Genomic DNA, 12939 nt, shown 5'->3' on the forward strand with positions numbered 1-12939 from the left:
GCTCATCACTAAGATCGATACATGGCATGCGCGTCCACTAAACCGCTGCTGTGCGCGTCGCCGTCACTTGCTGCGGGATTCAGGAGGCTGTGGTCGGACTCCGAAAAGACTCCTATCTACAAAATAATGAACAACAAATTTGACGCGTGAGTATTTAAAACATTTCGCTGAATATCCAGAGAGCGGTCTCGTCGGTCGCTACTGTGAACTCACTGGGGAGGGTAACGTAAGCTGACCGTGGTTTGCGTGTGTGAGAGGTGTGTCAGCTTTATTATATGTTTTTGCATGAATTCTGTGAGTTAATAAAAGAACAGGAGTGCGAGGGCAACACCTACACGCGCTTTTAAAAAGAAAGGGAGCAATACCTGTGAGTAAATGGTGCTTTTTGATGAAGAATTTCAGTGTTGTTAGCTGTTAGCTTGGCCTGGAGGAAGGCGGATAGGCCTCGAATCCTCGGTGTGGTAGTTAACTGAGAGGCGGGGAGAGGCGCGTAGAGGCCGGTCACAAATTAGACTCGCGTGGCCAATAAATGCAGGAAACTGGAGAGACACTGTTACACGCAGAGAGCTCTTATTAATAGTGACCGTAGTTTAAGATTAGCACAGAGCGCATGTTTGCAGGCCACAACTTTAAAATGCATCAGTTGCAGGTTTATTGGGTTAAGTTGCCCTAAATGAATACAGCAGCCATACTGCAAATCTTCTATTCGTCGAGGATATAGTTTGTGTTAATTTTTTTTCTTGTATTTCTGATGTGTTGACCAGGATGAGGGCACAACTGAATAATTTAGATACTGGTTGCTGTAAGACGGTATAACGCCAACAGACTGGGTAACAAAATGACAAAAGATTTGATTTAAAACACTCTGTAAAAGGAGTTAAAATGAAAAGGGCTGTTACCTGACAACAGGTGTAAAGTCCCTTTTGATTTCAAATATTGATTGCATTTCCCTCGATTGTAGTCTGAAAGATGATGACAGCGGAGACCACGACCAGGACCAAGGCTCACCGAAAGACGGTGAGAAGGAAAAAAACGAAGATGAAGAGAAGGAGCAGAACACTTCCAAGAAAAAAGTGAGGCCGCTAAAGTCTTACACAGATGTATGTGCAGATTGTGCTACTATTTGTTGAACAAAGGTACAGTTTCTTTAGTTTTGGCTTGTTTGTTAAACTATAAAATTTTGAACATCTGGAAATGAATTAAACAGTAAATATAATTTTTGAAGAACCTCTTAAATTAAAGCAAAAAGTCTGCACTTTAATCACATGTTAATTATTAGATTTAAAATCCGCTTTGGTGGTGTACAGAGGCAAAATGACAAATTATAGCTCTGAGTCTGTATAAAGTTAATATGTCAATGAGCTGTACAAGTTACTCTCTCATTTCCGGCAGATGGTGGTGCCAGGAGCAGGAGAACACCCTCTCCAGTACAATTACACCTTTTGGTACTCCAGACGCACCCCAGGGAGACCAGCCAGCACTCAGAGCTACGAACAGAACATCAAACAAATTGGCAGCTTTGCTTCGGTCCGTCGCTCCTCATCACATTTTTATATGGCTTAAAACAGGAGCCAGTGCACTTTTCCTTTTGTTTATGTGCCCATGCAGAGCTGCACACTCCACATATTGACTTGTTTTCCACTAATTATTACAATTGTCCATCCCAGGTGGAGCAATTTTGGCGTTTCTATAGTCACATGATCCGACCTGGCGATCTGACAGGTCATAGTGACTTCCACCTCTTCAAAGAAGGCATTAAACCCATGTGGGAGGTAAACACACTGGCTGATATCCTCTATTTGCTCTGGTTGTTTGGTTATGCGTGAAAGGCCTGATCTGAAATTGTGTATGTTTAGGATGATGCTAATAAGATGGGTGGGAAGTGGATCATTCGTCTGAGAAAAGGCCTGGCGTCTCGATGCTGGGAGAACCTGATCCTGGCTATGCTCGGAGAACAGTTCATGGTAGGAGAGGAAATCTGTGGGGCTGTGGTGTCAGTACGTTTCCAGGTATTGCCAAAAGCAGACACACTCGGTTGCACATGGTCACTAACTGCCTGACCTAACGCTCACACATGCCTCCTCTTCATGCTGCTTCTCGCCAGGAGGACATCATCTCCATCTGGAACAAAACAGCCAGTGACCAGGGGACCACCGCCCGCATCAGAGACACCCTGCGCAGAGTCCTCAACCTGCCCCCCAACACCATCATGGAGTACAAGACACACACAGACAGCATTAAGTATGTATGTCGTCTCCTTTTTTTATTTTCTTCTCCAGCTTTCCTTTCTCTTCAGCTCATTCCATAAACCTGCATGCTCACACACATTTTCCAACCAAAGAGGCAACGAGAGAGTACACTTACATGTTGCCTTTTTAATGGCTTGTTTTTAACATGCTCAGGTGATAAGATGATGGTTTTCTGTAAGTTAGATTTTTATTTTGACAGTATGTTTGGATTTTAAGGGAGAAATAACAAACACAATTATCAAAATGTTTTATTTTATTGTTTGAAGTATTATTCCAAATTGAAATGTATAACTGTACACACAACCACATATCTTGTGCACGTCTATATACTAATATAATTTTACAAACTCCCATATTTTTCTATTAGTTCATTAGAGAGTGAAACAAATGCCCATTTAACCGATTATAATGGTTTTCCATTGCAGTCTTAACCTTGAGTCAGTATTTCTTCAGTATACAAGAACTCAGTTCTGCCTTTTGTTCCCATTTTCATGCTTTTCAAAATCCAAGTGGGGAAAAAAACAACTAGTTCTGTGTCCATGTTTGTCCTTTGTAGCTTTGAATGTGAATGCCTAGTATGATGGCTTTCAAGTCCTTTTACACAATCTCTATATCCTCATGTAGATGTTGTTGCTCCATTTTTTTTTTTCGCTTGGCGCTTGATATTAATGAGATGGGGATGTTCTTGACACACGTTGTTAAAAACTTCTGTTTATAATGGCCAGCCTGTCCAAAGAAAGGATAAAAAGCTAAAAGACCAACTTCTTCTGCACGAAGGCACAGAAAAGATGCACAGGGATTATTTTGAGCTCTGAATCGTGCAAAGCTTCTCTAGTAAAGTCTAGAAATACCAGTATGGAGCTAAGAATAATAAGTCCCATTCATTCTAACATGGCCTGTATAAATCTTTATAATATTGAAATGACCTCTGTTAGTATATTTCTTTATTTTGGCAGCTTTAGCTCATAAAGCTAAGCCTAAATTTTTTATTTTCATCATTAGTTTTTGGTAACTGTGAATACAACTATTTTTTTCCCCATCTAAAGCTCTCATTCAGTTAACTGATGGGCTTACGATTCTTCAAGGAAAATAATTATTTCTTTATGCTTTTTACTGCGAATTATAATTTACTGCATCCTCCTCTGTTTGCAGAGCATGGGAAGACTTCCATGGTCTGGTGAATGCTAGCGGAGGACGTTAGCCCCCCGTCACCGAGATGCTCAGCGAAGAGTAAGAACTCCTGCTGTGGGATTTCACATGAACAACAACACAACCTGTGTGATGTAGTTAGACTCTACTGATGTGGTCTCTGTTTGCGGTGTGCAGGTGTGTGCATACGGGATGTGTTGGGGGAAGCCGAGTCCAGAGAAGGGCAGCTCTGCGTGGATTGGCACTGCGTAATGCGAAGACAGAGCAAAAGTCGGGGACCGAGGCCAGGAGACCGTTGGGTCTTTGTGTCAAATTGGAAATGAACAGAAAAGCCTTTCAACAGAACACTGAAACAGGTCTATGAAAGAGGTGATTTTAATCAACTGGAAGAGGAAATTACAGTTTTGTTTCTTTTTTTTCTTTTTTAGTAATGCAAGTTGTAACATCTTTTAACCAGTGAGTGACTGGTGTGGGCTGTTCTGGTCATGAACGCTCGACAAAGTGTGCTTTAAATACAACAGAATCAGTTGTACTCTATATGATTTTATTGCTTAACGTGACATTTCACCTGCTGTTAAAATAGGTGTGCTAATCAGTTTTATTGGGACTCAAACAGGGTTATTATAACACAGTGCTGTATTTTAACTACAATTCCTCTGGTCATTTTGGACTAGAACAAATATTAATGTTTAAATGCAATCCACATCAAAGATCACTTAATACGATTTTTAAAAAGTTGTATCCCAAAGGATGAGGATCCTGTGTTGGGCAGGTTTCTATAACCGGCATCTTTAGAATGAACTGCCAAGCTGCCTAAATCACTGTGCCTGGCCTCAAGCCCGACCTGAACCAGGTTTCCCTTCCCTGCCTTCTCCTTTCTTTATCCCACCTTTTAAAGGAAGGGCTCTGCTTTAATGTTAAAGGTGTATAGGAGTCCTGAAACACTGATATTCACTCCTTTTCCATTTTGTAGTCCACGAAAGAAAACGGGGCCCAGGGTCTGTTACAGTTTTTATCCTGGGGAGCTTTTTTGTTTTTTGTTTTTTTGTTTTTTTTAATATGTTAAGAAAGAGCCTACAGTTTGTTGAAAAACTGTAATGCTGCCCTTATTTGTTATTGTGATGATGGATGCAGGTGTGTGTGTGAGTGTGTGGAAAGCGAGGAAACACTGTTGGATGTACACCTGATGGATTATAGCAATAAATGGTAAATATGCATCTGCTGCTAAAGATGGTTTAGTGCCATTTTTCTTTTATAAACGCTGGAACTGAAGCTGTGGAGTTTGCAAGAAGCCGAGATTCCTCTTTATCCGCTCTTCTTTCTTCCCAGACCGGGAAGCTTGGGTGCCCGTTGGTCTGTAAATCATGTGATGATGCTGGTCAGCTCATTTCAAAAAACATATGATTCTGCAGAGAAATCATTCAGACAGGTTAGAAACAGTGTTAGTTTTTCCATCCATCTATTCGCTTCCGCTTATCCTTTTCAGGGTCGTGGGGGGGCGCTGGAGCCTATCCCAGCTGTCATAGGGCGAGAGGCGGGGTACGCTCTGGACAGGTCGCCAGTCTGTCACAGGGCCAACACATAGGGACAGACAACCATTCGTACTCACATTCACACCTAGTGACAATTTGAATTATCCAATTAACCTATCCCCACAAGCTGCGTGTCTTTGGATGGTGGGAGGAAGCCGGAGTACCCGGAGAGAACCCACGCAAACACGGGGAGAACATGCAAACTCCACAAGGAAAGACCCCGGCCTGATGTTGGAATTGAACTCAGGACCTTCTTGCTGTGCGGCCACAGTGCTAACCACTGTGCTACGTGTTAGTTTTTCTTTGTATTAAAATGTCTTCTTTATGTATGCTTTTTATGTTTTTTAGAGAAAGAAAGCAAGTGTGCAACGGGGGGGGAGAAGAACGGTCTGAACACTTTTTGGCTCAAAGTAATAATTTACTCCTTAAAGAATCTTTACATAAGCAGATTTTTGATGCTTGCGATTGATACCCGAGGAAGATCCCACACATCAAAATGTTGCTTTTGTTACATGTAAACATGTTGGTTGTTTGCATGTAACATCAATATAAATTATGATCTCCAGTTGTAATGCAAGTTCCAATTAAACCAAATCGTGAAAGGCTCCTTACGAGCCAATACATCAAATATTATATTCTAATATTACAGTGCACCCATCTGGGATCATCTTAATATAGTGTCCTGATTTTTATACTGAACCGCTGATTTCCAGTTAGTATACAATGATCCCAAGGCAGGGATGTCAAACATACAACCTGGGGGCCAGATTGGCCCTACCAAAGGATCCAATCCGGACCAAAAGCATTTAGGAAAATTAAAAAGAAAAAAACATCAAATAAGGAGGGCATGAACTTAAAATATGTTTAATAATTACTCAGTCAAACTAGAGTGAAAATAGGAGAAACCTCCTTGCAACTTAAAAAACAAAAAACAAAAACCTTTATCAAAGCATTTAAAAAAAAAAAAAAAAAAAAAAAAAAAAATTAAAGGTATTTGTAATGACCAGCTGCTTACCAAGAGATGGAGCGTGTCAGTGATCATGAGACGATTGCCAAGATTGCCGGGTGGGAAGGAACTTGTCTTCTAGACATATTGCATCTTATTGCCAATTTGACCTCCATTCAGTCACAGAGTATGCAGATTCTGTCCTATTGTGGTTTTATTGATGTATTAATGCACAAAAGTCATTTTGAAGACAGCAGCTGACTGCGAGTGGTTGCAGACCTGGTCCTTGTCTTCAAAGCAACCACCAGTACAGATGGACCAATGATACTGTTAGCTAAATGTACTTTTATATTAATATGATTAACAGTTGAAATCATTACCTAAAATTACAAATATATAAGTTATTCACTAAAATTATAGAATGAAATTAAAATTGTTAGCTGCTGTTTGAAGTAAGTATGAATGAACAGATAAAACTGTTGCTGAATGTTTATTCATTAGTAAGCTAATTTATTCATAACACATACTTGCAACTAAGTCTTCAAAGTCTGAGGTAGAAACTTTGGGAAAGGTATAATTATATTGTGTATGACAGAACATCTTCCCACTGACGGACACACGTGCTTACCAACAGGAAAGTGGCTGCCAGGAGAAGGAGTTTGGTGTGTGACTCCATACTGAGTGGAACTAGAAGATGAAAATAGAATACATACAGTTGTACTAAAGCCGTGATTAAATAATAAACTATGTTTGTGACTTTGGTATACTTAGAAATGTTAAAGAAGTCTGATACTAGCCAGAGAGATGCAGTTAATGTTTGGCAATTATCTTTTTCTTTTAAAAAAAAAACAATCTAGTGGTGTTAGTTGATGTCCCTGTAAATATCATGGAACAGTCTTTTTTTCCATTTATTTTTTATAAATTAAAAGCATTCACTGGTGACTTTATTAGGTACACCTGTTTGGCTGCTTGTTAACACAAATCTGACCAGCTAATCACTAGAGGTGGGAATCACCATACATCCCACAATACGATATTATCACAACACTTAACCCACGATACGATATTATCACAACACTTAACGCACAATATGATACGATATTATTGCAATTTTTAAAAAAATATTTTTAAATATATTCAGATTCTGTACATACAGGTAAACTTTATCAATATTCATTTTATCTAATATCAAAGTCTCACACTCAGTCTCTCATTTCAGTCAGTTTTATTGTTGACAAACTGAACGGTTTGTATTACAGTCTAGTCCAACTTAACTGAATGCAACCATCTGGTACAATTATAGCTATTCTGAACTATGAAATTTATGAAAACTATGCAGCCCATTCAGCAACTGAAGAATTTGAAAGTAAATTAAAACAAAATATAATTTTACATTAAATAAAGTTTTAAACTTAATTAAAATAAAACGTGTCTTAAATTAAAATAAGTAAACTGTCATGTTTATTGCTGCCAAAAAAAGTTAAACACATTTGGACAGTGAAGTAATGTCAGGATTCTGGCTCAGAAAAAGGATCAACATGCTCTGAAGTCAGGGCATGTTCCATTCCACAAACTTTTTTTGTAACAAAATATCGATTTCTGCTGTCCCTGTATCGATACATTATTAGCAAACAAAATATCACGATACTACACAGTATCGATTTTTTCCCCCACCCCTACTAATCACATGCCAGCAGCTCGAAGCTTTTAGGCATGTGGTTGTGATGAAGACGATCCACTGACGTTAAAGTTAAAAGTGCCTTGTTGATGCAAGATGTCAGAGGAGAATGAGCAGATTGCTTCAAGCTGACAGGAAGGCAACACAAAGTCAAATAATACTAACTTTATTATTAAAGTTATATAGCACTTTTCTAAACAGAGTTGCAGCCAACGTATGCAGAAGACAGTGTCTGAATGCACAATACATCAGGCATGCTCTTGCATACCTAGCAGAGCTACAGCAGACCACACTGGGTGCCACTCCTGTCAGCTATGAACAAGAAGTGCATTGAGGTGACTGTTGTTGAGGTTTGGTGCTATGAATAAAACTGAATGTTGTTGATTTCTGCTGCAACATTCAGTTGTTTCAGAATTTAAAATGAACAGTGTGGAGTCATCGATCCATCTTGCCTTGTATAAATGGTTCAGGCTCCTGGTGGTGTAATGGTGTGCCAAATATTTTCTTGGCACTCTTTGGACTTAGTATAAACAGCATTTAAACACCACAGCCTACCTGAGTATTGTTTCTGACTGCGTCCATCCCTTTATAAGCACAGTGTACACATCTTCTGATGGCACCATGTCTGAAAGTGCAAACTGTTTGTTTTGTTTTTAATGTGACAGTGAGCTCACTGTGCTCCAATGGCCTCCAGTCACCAGGCCTCAATGTAATGGAGTAACTTTGGGATGTGATGGAAAAGGAGATTCACATCATGAATGTGCAGCCAAAACTTCTGTTCCAACTGTGTGATACTGTCATGTCATGATAGACCAAAGTCTCTGAGGGGTGTTTGCAGCAACTTGTCGAGTCTCTGGCACAAAGACTTAAAGCACCTCTGAATGCAAAATATACTGCAGTTTAGTACTAGCGAGGTGTACCTAATAAGGTATCCGGTGAGTGTGCTTTATTATATTGGTCTGTTGTTTTTCTTTCAGTCATGTTTCTTATCTGTTCAGTAAATAAAAGTATCAGATCTGAAGAGGTCGATTAAAGTAAACTTGGTCCGAAACTAAACTTTGGGAAAGGTAAATGTTCTCTGGCATCCTGTCAAAGACAAATTAGGAATGTAATTTACTGAGGTAGAACTCACCCTCCAGCCCAAAGTATTCATGGTCCATGTTGTGTTCTTCGTTGAAGCCAGGCCATTTCTTCCATATCGTGCCTATTTCCTCACCAATGTTGGAGACAATCTAGTGTATAATTTAAAACTGCATGAAAGCACTACTGCAATGTTACACTTTTCAGTCACACTATACTTTTATGAGTTATAAATATTCCTACCTGGAATTGTTGGTTGGAGAAGCAACGGCATGGACAGCAGGAGCCCTGGATTCTGATGGTAGACGCCCCTCCTGAAGCGCAGACCTCCAGGAGGGGCGTAAACATGCTCCACCTGAAAACATGGTCACCAACACGCAGCAACTCAGTAACCGTGCACTAAGCCTCCTGGCAAAGAGACTGGCCAGTGCTTCACACAGAGGTGCAGCCCAGTCTTGATGGTTGGATGATTGTATTTTCAGCTGTCATGATTCTGCAGCACCAAAGCAATTGTTTGCTCGGTGTCAGAAGAGTTCAATTTGGGACATGCTTTATTAGAGCACAACTGAGAGAATATTTATACCAAGTCGAACTCTGGTCACTGAAACCTCTGCCAGGCCAGTCCTAATTGGGCACAACTTCACCGACTGTCGCTTCTGGAAAACTCTAAATTTGACACACAAAGACACCCCCGCTAACCCTGGAGTCAGATTTAGGCCAGATGAAGAAGGAAGTATTTTGGGTTGACGACAGAAGAACCGTGAGCCTGCCATGCCATTGGCCAACATTCCCATTAGGAAGGATGTCGCATTCCTTCCCCTACGAGCCCACGCCAGCTCTGTTGGTGTGTTTTTGGTGTGCAGACAGCTGTGCTGTGCATTAACCATCCCAGGTTTATATTACACTCAGCCTGTTCAGAACAGGAAAGGCCCCGACTGCTATTTACAGACAGGCCTGAGCATCTAGGCCAGTGTGGTCCCAGGCCTTGAATGACATGGAAAAAGGCTCACATGCGAAGTGTTTAGTCTGACAGTATAAAATGCTACTGGTGTTTGTTCACCCAAATTAAAAATGTAAAATTATAGTAATAATAATAAGAAAAAAATATACTATGTGAATGTTATTCTTCAAACTCAAATGATCCACAAAACAACCATTTTATCCAGACTAGTTCCTTACTTCTAGGCTGGACTGCTGTAACCCATTATTATCAGATTCTTCTAAAAGTTCCCTGAAAGACTGTCTTTTTGACAGTACCTAGGTCCTGTCAAAATGATGACAGGACCTAGGTACTGACAGGGACTAGAAAGAGAAAGCATATTTCTCCCATACTGGTTTCTCTTCATTGGCTCCCTGTTAAATTCTGAATCAAATTTAAAATCTTTCTGATCACATACAAGATCTTGAATAATCAGGCCCCCTTTTATCTGAAAGACATCATAGTACCATATAACCCCAATAGAGCAGATTGAGGTTTAAAATGTTCCTTTCTAATCAACTTATAGTTAGGGCTGGACTCTGAGCCAGGTTCTCCCAGAGGTTTCTCCCTTTTAAGAGAGAGCTTTTCCTTCCCTGTGTCGCCAACTGCTTGCTCACAAGGGGGTCATCTGCTCGTTAGGGTTTCTTTCTAATATTGTTGGGTCTTTACCCTACAATGTAAAGTGCTTTGAGGTGACTGTTGTTGTAAATTGGCAATATAAATAAAACTGAAATGAATGAGTGCAGACTAAAGACTTCTGTGGACTCCTTCAGACATAATTATATTTATGTTTATAATTTTTGTTAACCCATTAACCAAAGGCCAGTAGTTTGTAAAATTCAGTTCATTAGATTTCTCAGAGAAGCTAAAGAGGCTCATGTATGAAGTATGTCTCCTTAATATAAATCTTCACCACTAACTTTACCTACTTACCTACAGTACCTACCTATATATTCACTCTCATTATAACAACAGAAGTGAGTTATATAAGCCTAAGTGTGGCTTGATCACATGTAGTTTAGAACTACTGAGCAACATAAGGAAACAAACTCATCAGCGTTTAGTAGGAACATATATACACCAAGGAATGAACAAGTTTCCTACCTCTGATGTACGGTGCCAATGAGATGGTTTTGAGGTGTGTACGCTCTCATCTCCATCAGGCAGCAGCCGAGGCAACAGGCGTCCACCCTAAGGGGCCTTTCAAAATAAAAGACCTGACTGCCCTCACTGTCAAAGCCTTTCAGGGTGTAGGCCCGAGCTGGACCACAGCACTGCAGACACACACAGGAGCTCTCTAAGAGGAGGGAGAAGAGAACAAATGCTGAGAATATGCTGAAAAACATCAGTAGTTATAAGAGTAAGACACGTGGTGGAACGGGACAAATACCTTCCACAGCCACAAATGACTGTGACCTGTTGCCTTCTGTAGTGATGTTATAGATCCTCCTAGAAACACACTGAGGACCTGCAGTCAGGATGTGGTATTTTCTTAACGCACACACATCTAAACAAGAGTCCTGTTTTATGTAAAAGAAAAAAGTAGTCCTCCTCACCTTGCAGCTCTGGCTTGGCAGTGATATGAATCTCACTAGCAGTTTCCAGCACAGACATAAAGCATGATCTCACTGCACTACCAGTCTTCTTCACCGGTGGCTGAATCAAGCCATTCTCAGCAGTCTGGCCCAAAAGCTGCTCTTCAGATTCCAGGTCAGGAGGCATTTGGTGGGATTTGGGTGGAGTGCTTTGAGTCTGGCACTCACAAGAGGGTCCACAGCGGTTGTGAAAAGCCCTGAAGACCATGTGAATGTGCTTCTCTCGCTCAAGTCGTCCAAAGGGAAGAGGCTGATTCATCACGGCTGACATGGTCTCAAACTGAAAAATGAATCATACCGAAACCTTAAACAAAACATTTGAAGGATGGATGCTTTAACTCATACCCAGTCTATAGGCTGCAAGCAAGTTACTTAAATAAAGTATAATCAAATCAAATCAAATCAAATCAAATCAAATCACTTTTATTGTCACATCACATGTGCAGGCACACTGGCACAGCACATGCGAGTGAAATTCTTGTGTGCGAGCCCCACAAGCAACAGAGATGTGCAAACACAACAACACAAACGAGCAAAATACAAGAAATATAGTATAGTAGGTGCTTAAAGAAGAAAATCCACACACATCTTTCATTATTTACAAACCAAATTCCCCCAAAAGTTGTGAAAGTGTGTAAAATGTAAATAAAAACAGAACATGGCAGCAACATGTATTAAAAAAGCTGTGAGCAGGGCCATGTTTACCCTGTGTAGCATCCCCCCTTCTTTTAATAACAGCCGGTAGACATCTGGGTACTGAGAAGACCACCTGCTGCACTTTTAGAAAAGCTACGATCATATCTGCTCAGCACTGCTGGATCTTTGTCATATTTTTGTTTAATGGTGCAATTAACCTAATTAGTTGTAAAATGTTCCTCCAGCTGTTTCCTTTGAGTACCACTTACTTTCCCAGCCTTTTGCCCACCCCAATTTTCGGAGCCATTTTCTCAGTTTAAACGTTTGATATGTTTTCATTGTTCTATTGTTAAGAAAATGTAGGTTTATCAGATTTTCAAACAATTGCATCACAACTTTTTGGAGCTGGTGTTGTGCCTTAAATACTAAATATTAATCTGACAAAATGATAAAACATCCACTAAAACGGTCTCAAAATCATAGCAAATAGATCTTTATCATGTAAGCTTGTAATTTAAAATTTAATAAATTTTTATGTTGTGATCAAAAGTTTGATAGGGGAAAAAAGGAGCTTTCCTTCTCCTGTACTGTGTTTCTTGGCAGTTCCCTGGTATCAATATTAACATCCTCCTTGCAATAGCTTAATACTTTTTCACATTCAGATCACACGTTAATATTCCTGTCTCACCCAGCCTGCAGCTGCGAGTAGCAGCTCACAGCATCAAACCGAAGCTCCCTTGTATAAACATTGATAGCTCAAGAGTTTCTATACTGGCTAAGATCTTCCTGGAGCCTTTACTTATCATGTATTTCCAATAAGAGATTAGAAAGAAAGAAAACAGCACAAAAGAGCATCACAGGCCTGCTTACCATCAGTGTTCACCCTCCACAGACTCGGATCATCTAAGTGTTACGAGCAAGAAACCAGGCGAGCCTTCATGAGTTATCATTATCTGGAGGGACTAAGCCTTCTTACCCCCCGTGTGTTTGTGTGGCTATTCACATAGCAGTGTTTGGCTTTGTGAGTGTTTTCGGACTTCAGCTCCATCTCAAAACGACTCTGTTTCCATCCCAACCAGCCGGATCTGCCTTTTG

At 40.3% G+C, this 12939-nt stretch overlaps 2 protein-coding genes across 12 annotated transcripts; one reads left to right on the forward strand and one right to left on the reverse strand.

Moving 5' to 3' along the window:
* The first annotated feature begins 3 nt into the window (after window positions 1-3).
* Window positions 4-4582, forward strand: eif4e2 (eukaryotic translation initiation factor 4E family member 2). 2 transcript variants are annotated; one of them, XM_080862144.1, is made up of 8 exons: window positions 4-146; window positions 962-1073; window positions 1393-1527; window positions 1668-1772; window positions 1857-2009; window positions 2105-2245; window positions 3402-3479; window positions 3576-4582. In XM_080862144.1, the coding sequence occupies exons 1-7, from the start codon at window positions 22-24 to the stop codon at window positions 3435-3437; spliced, it is 807 nt and encodes a 268-aa protein (XP_080718270.1). In that variant the 5' UTR covers window positions 4-21; the 3' UTR covers window positions 3438-3479; window positions 3576-4582. The 2 variants fall into 2 exon arrangements, with proteins under 2 accessions (XP_080718270.1, XP_080718269.1); XM_080862143.1 differs by having other exon boundaries at window positions 2105-2241; window positions 3576-4581.
* LOC308383906 (phospholipid scramblase 1) lies at window positions 3644-12850 on the reverse strand. Of its 10 annotated transcripts, none has more exons than XR_013969240.1 (9): window positions 12715-12850; window positions 11170-11488; window positions 11004-11081; window positions 10718-10910; window positions 8878-8989; window positions 8687-8758; window positions 6505-6563; window positions 5946-6166; window positions 3644-4804 (listed from the first exon to the last, which is right to left on the reverse strand). XR_013969240.1 is itself a non-coding variant. In XM_080862135.1 (8 exons), coding segments are annotated over exons 1-8 (837 nt in total). In that variant the 5' UTR covers window positions 12718-12850; the 3' UTR covers window positions 3644-4803. The 10 variants fall into 10 exon arrangements, 7 of the variants coding, with proteins under 7 accessions (XP_080718261.1, XP_080718259.1, XP_080718257.1 ...); XR_013969242.1 differs by having other exon boundaries at window positions 8687-8786; XR_013969241.1 differs by having other exon boundaries at window positions 5946-6563.
* Window positions 12851-12939: the final 89 nt, after the last annotated feature.

This window comes from Rhamphochromis sp. 'chilingali', assembly GCF_963969265.1.
Source record: "Rhamphochromis sp. 'chilingali' genome assembly, chromosome: 16".
Classification (NCBI taxonomy): domain Eukaryota; kingdom Metazoa; phylum Chordata; class Actinopteri; order Cichliformes; family Cichlidae; genus Rhamphochromis; species Rhamphochromis sp. 'chilingali'.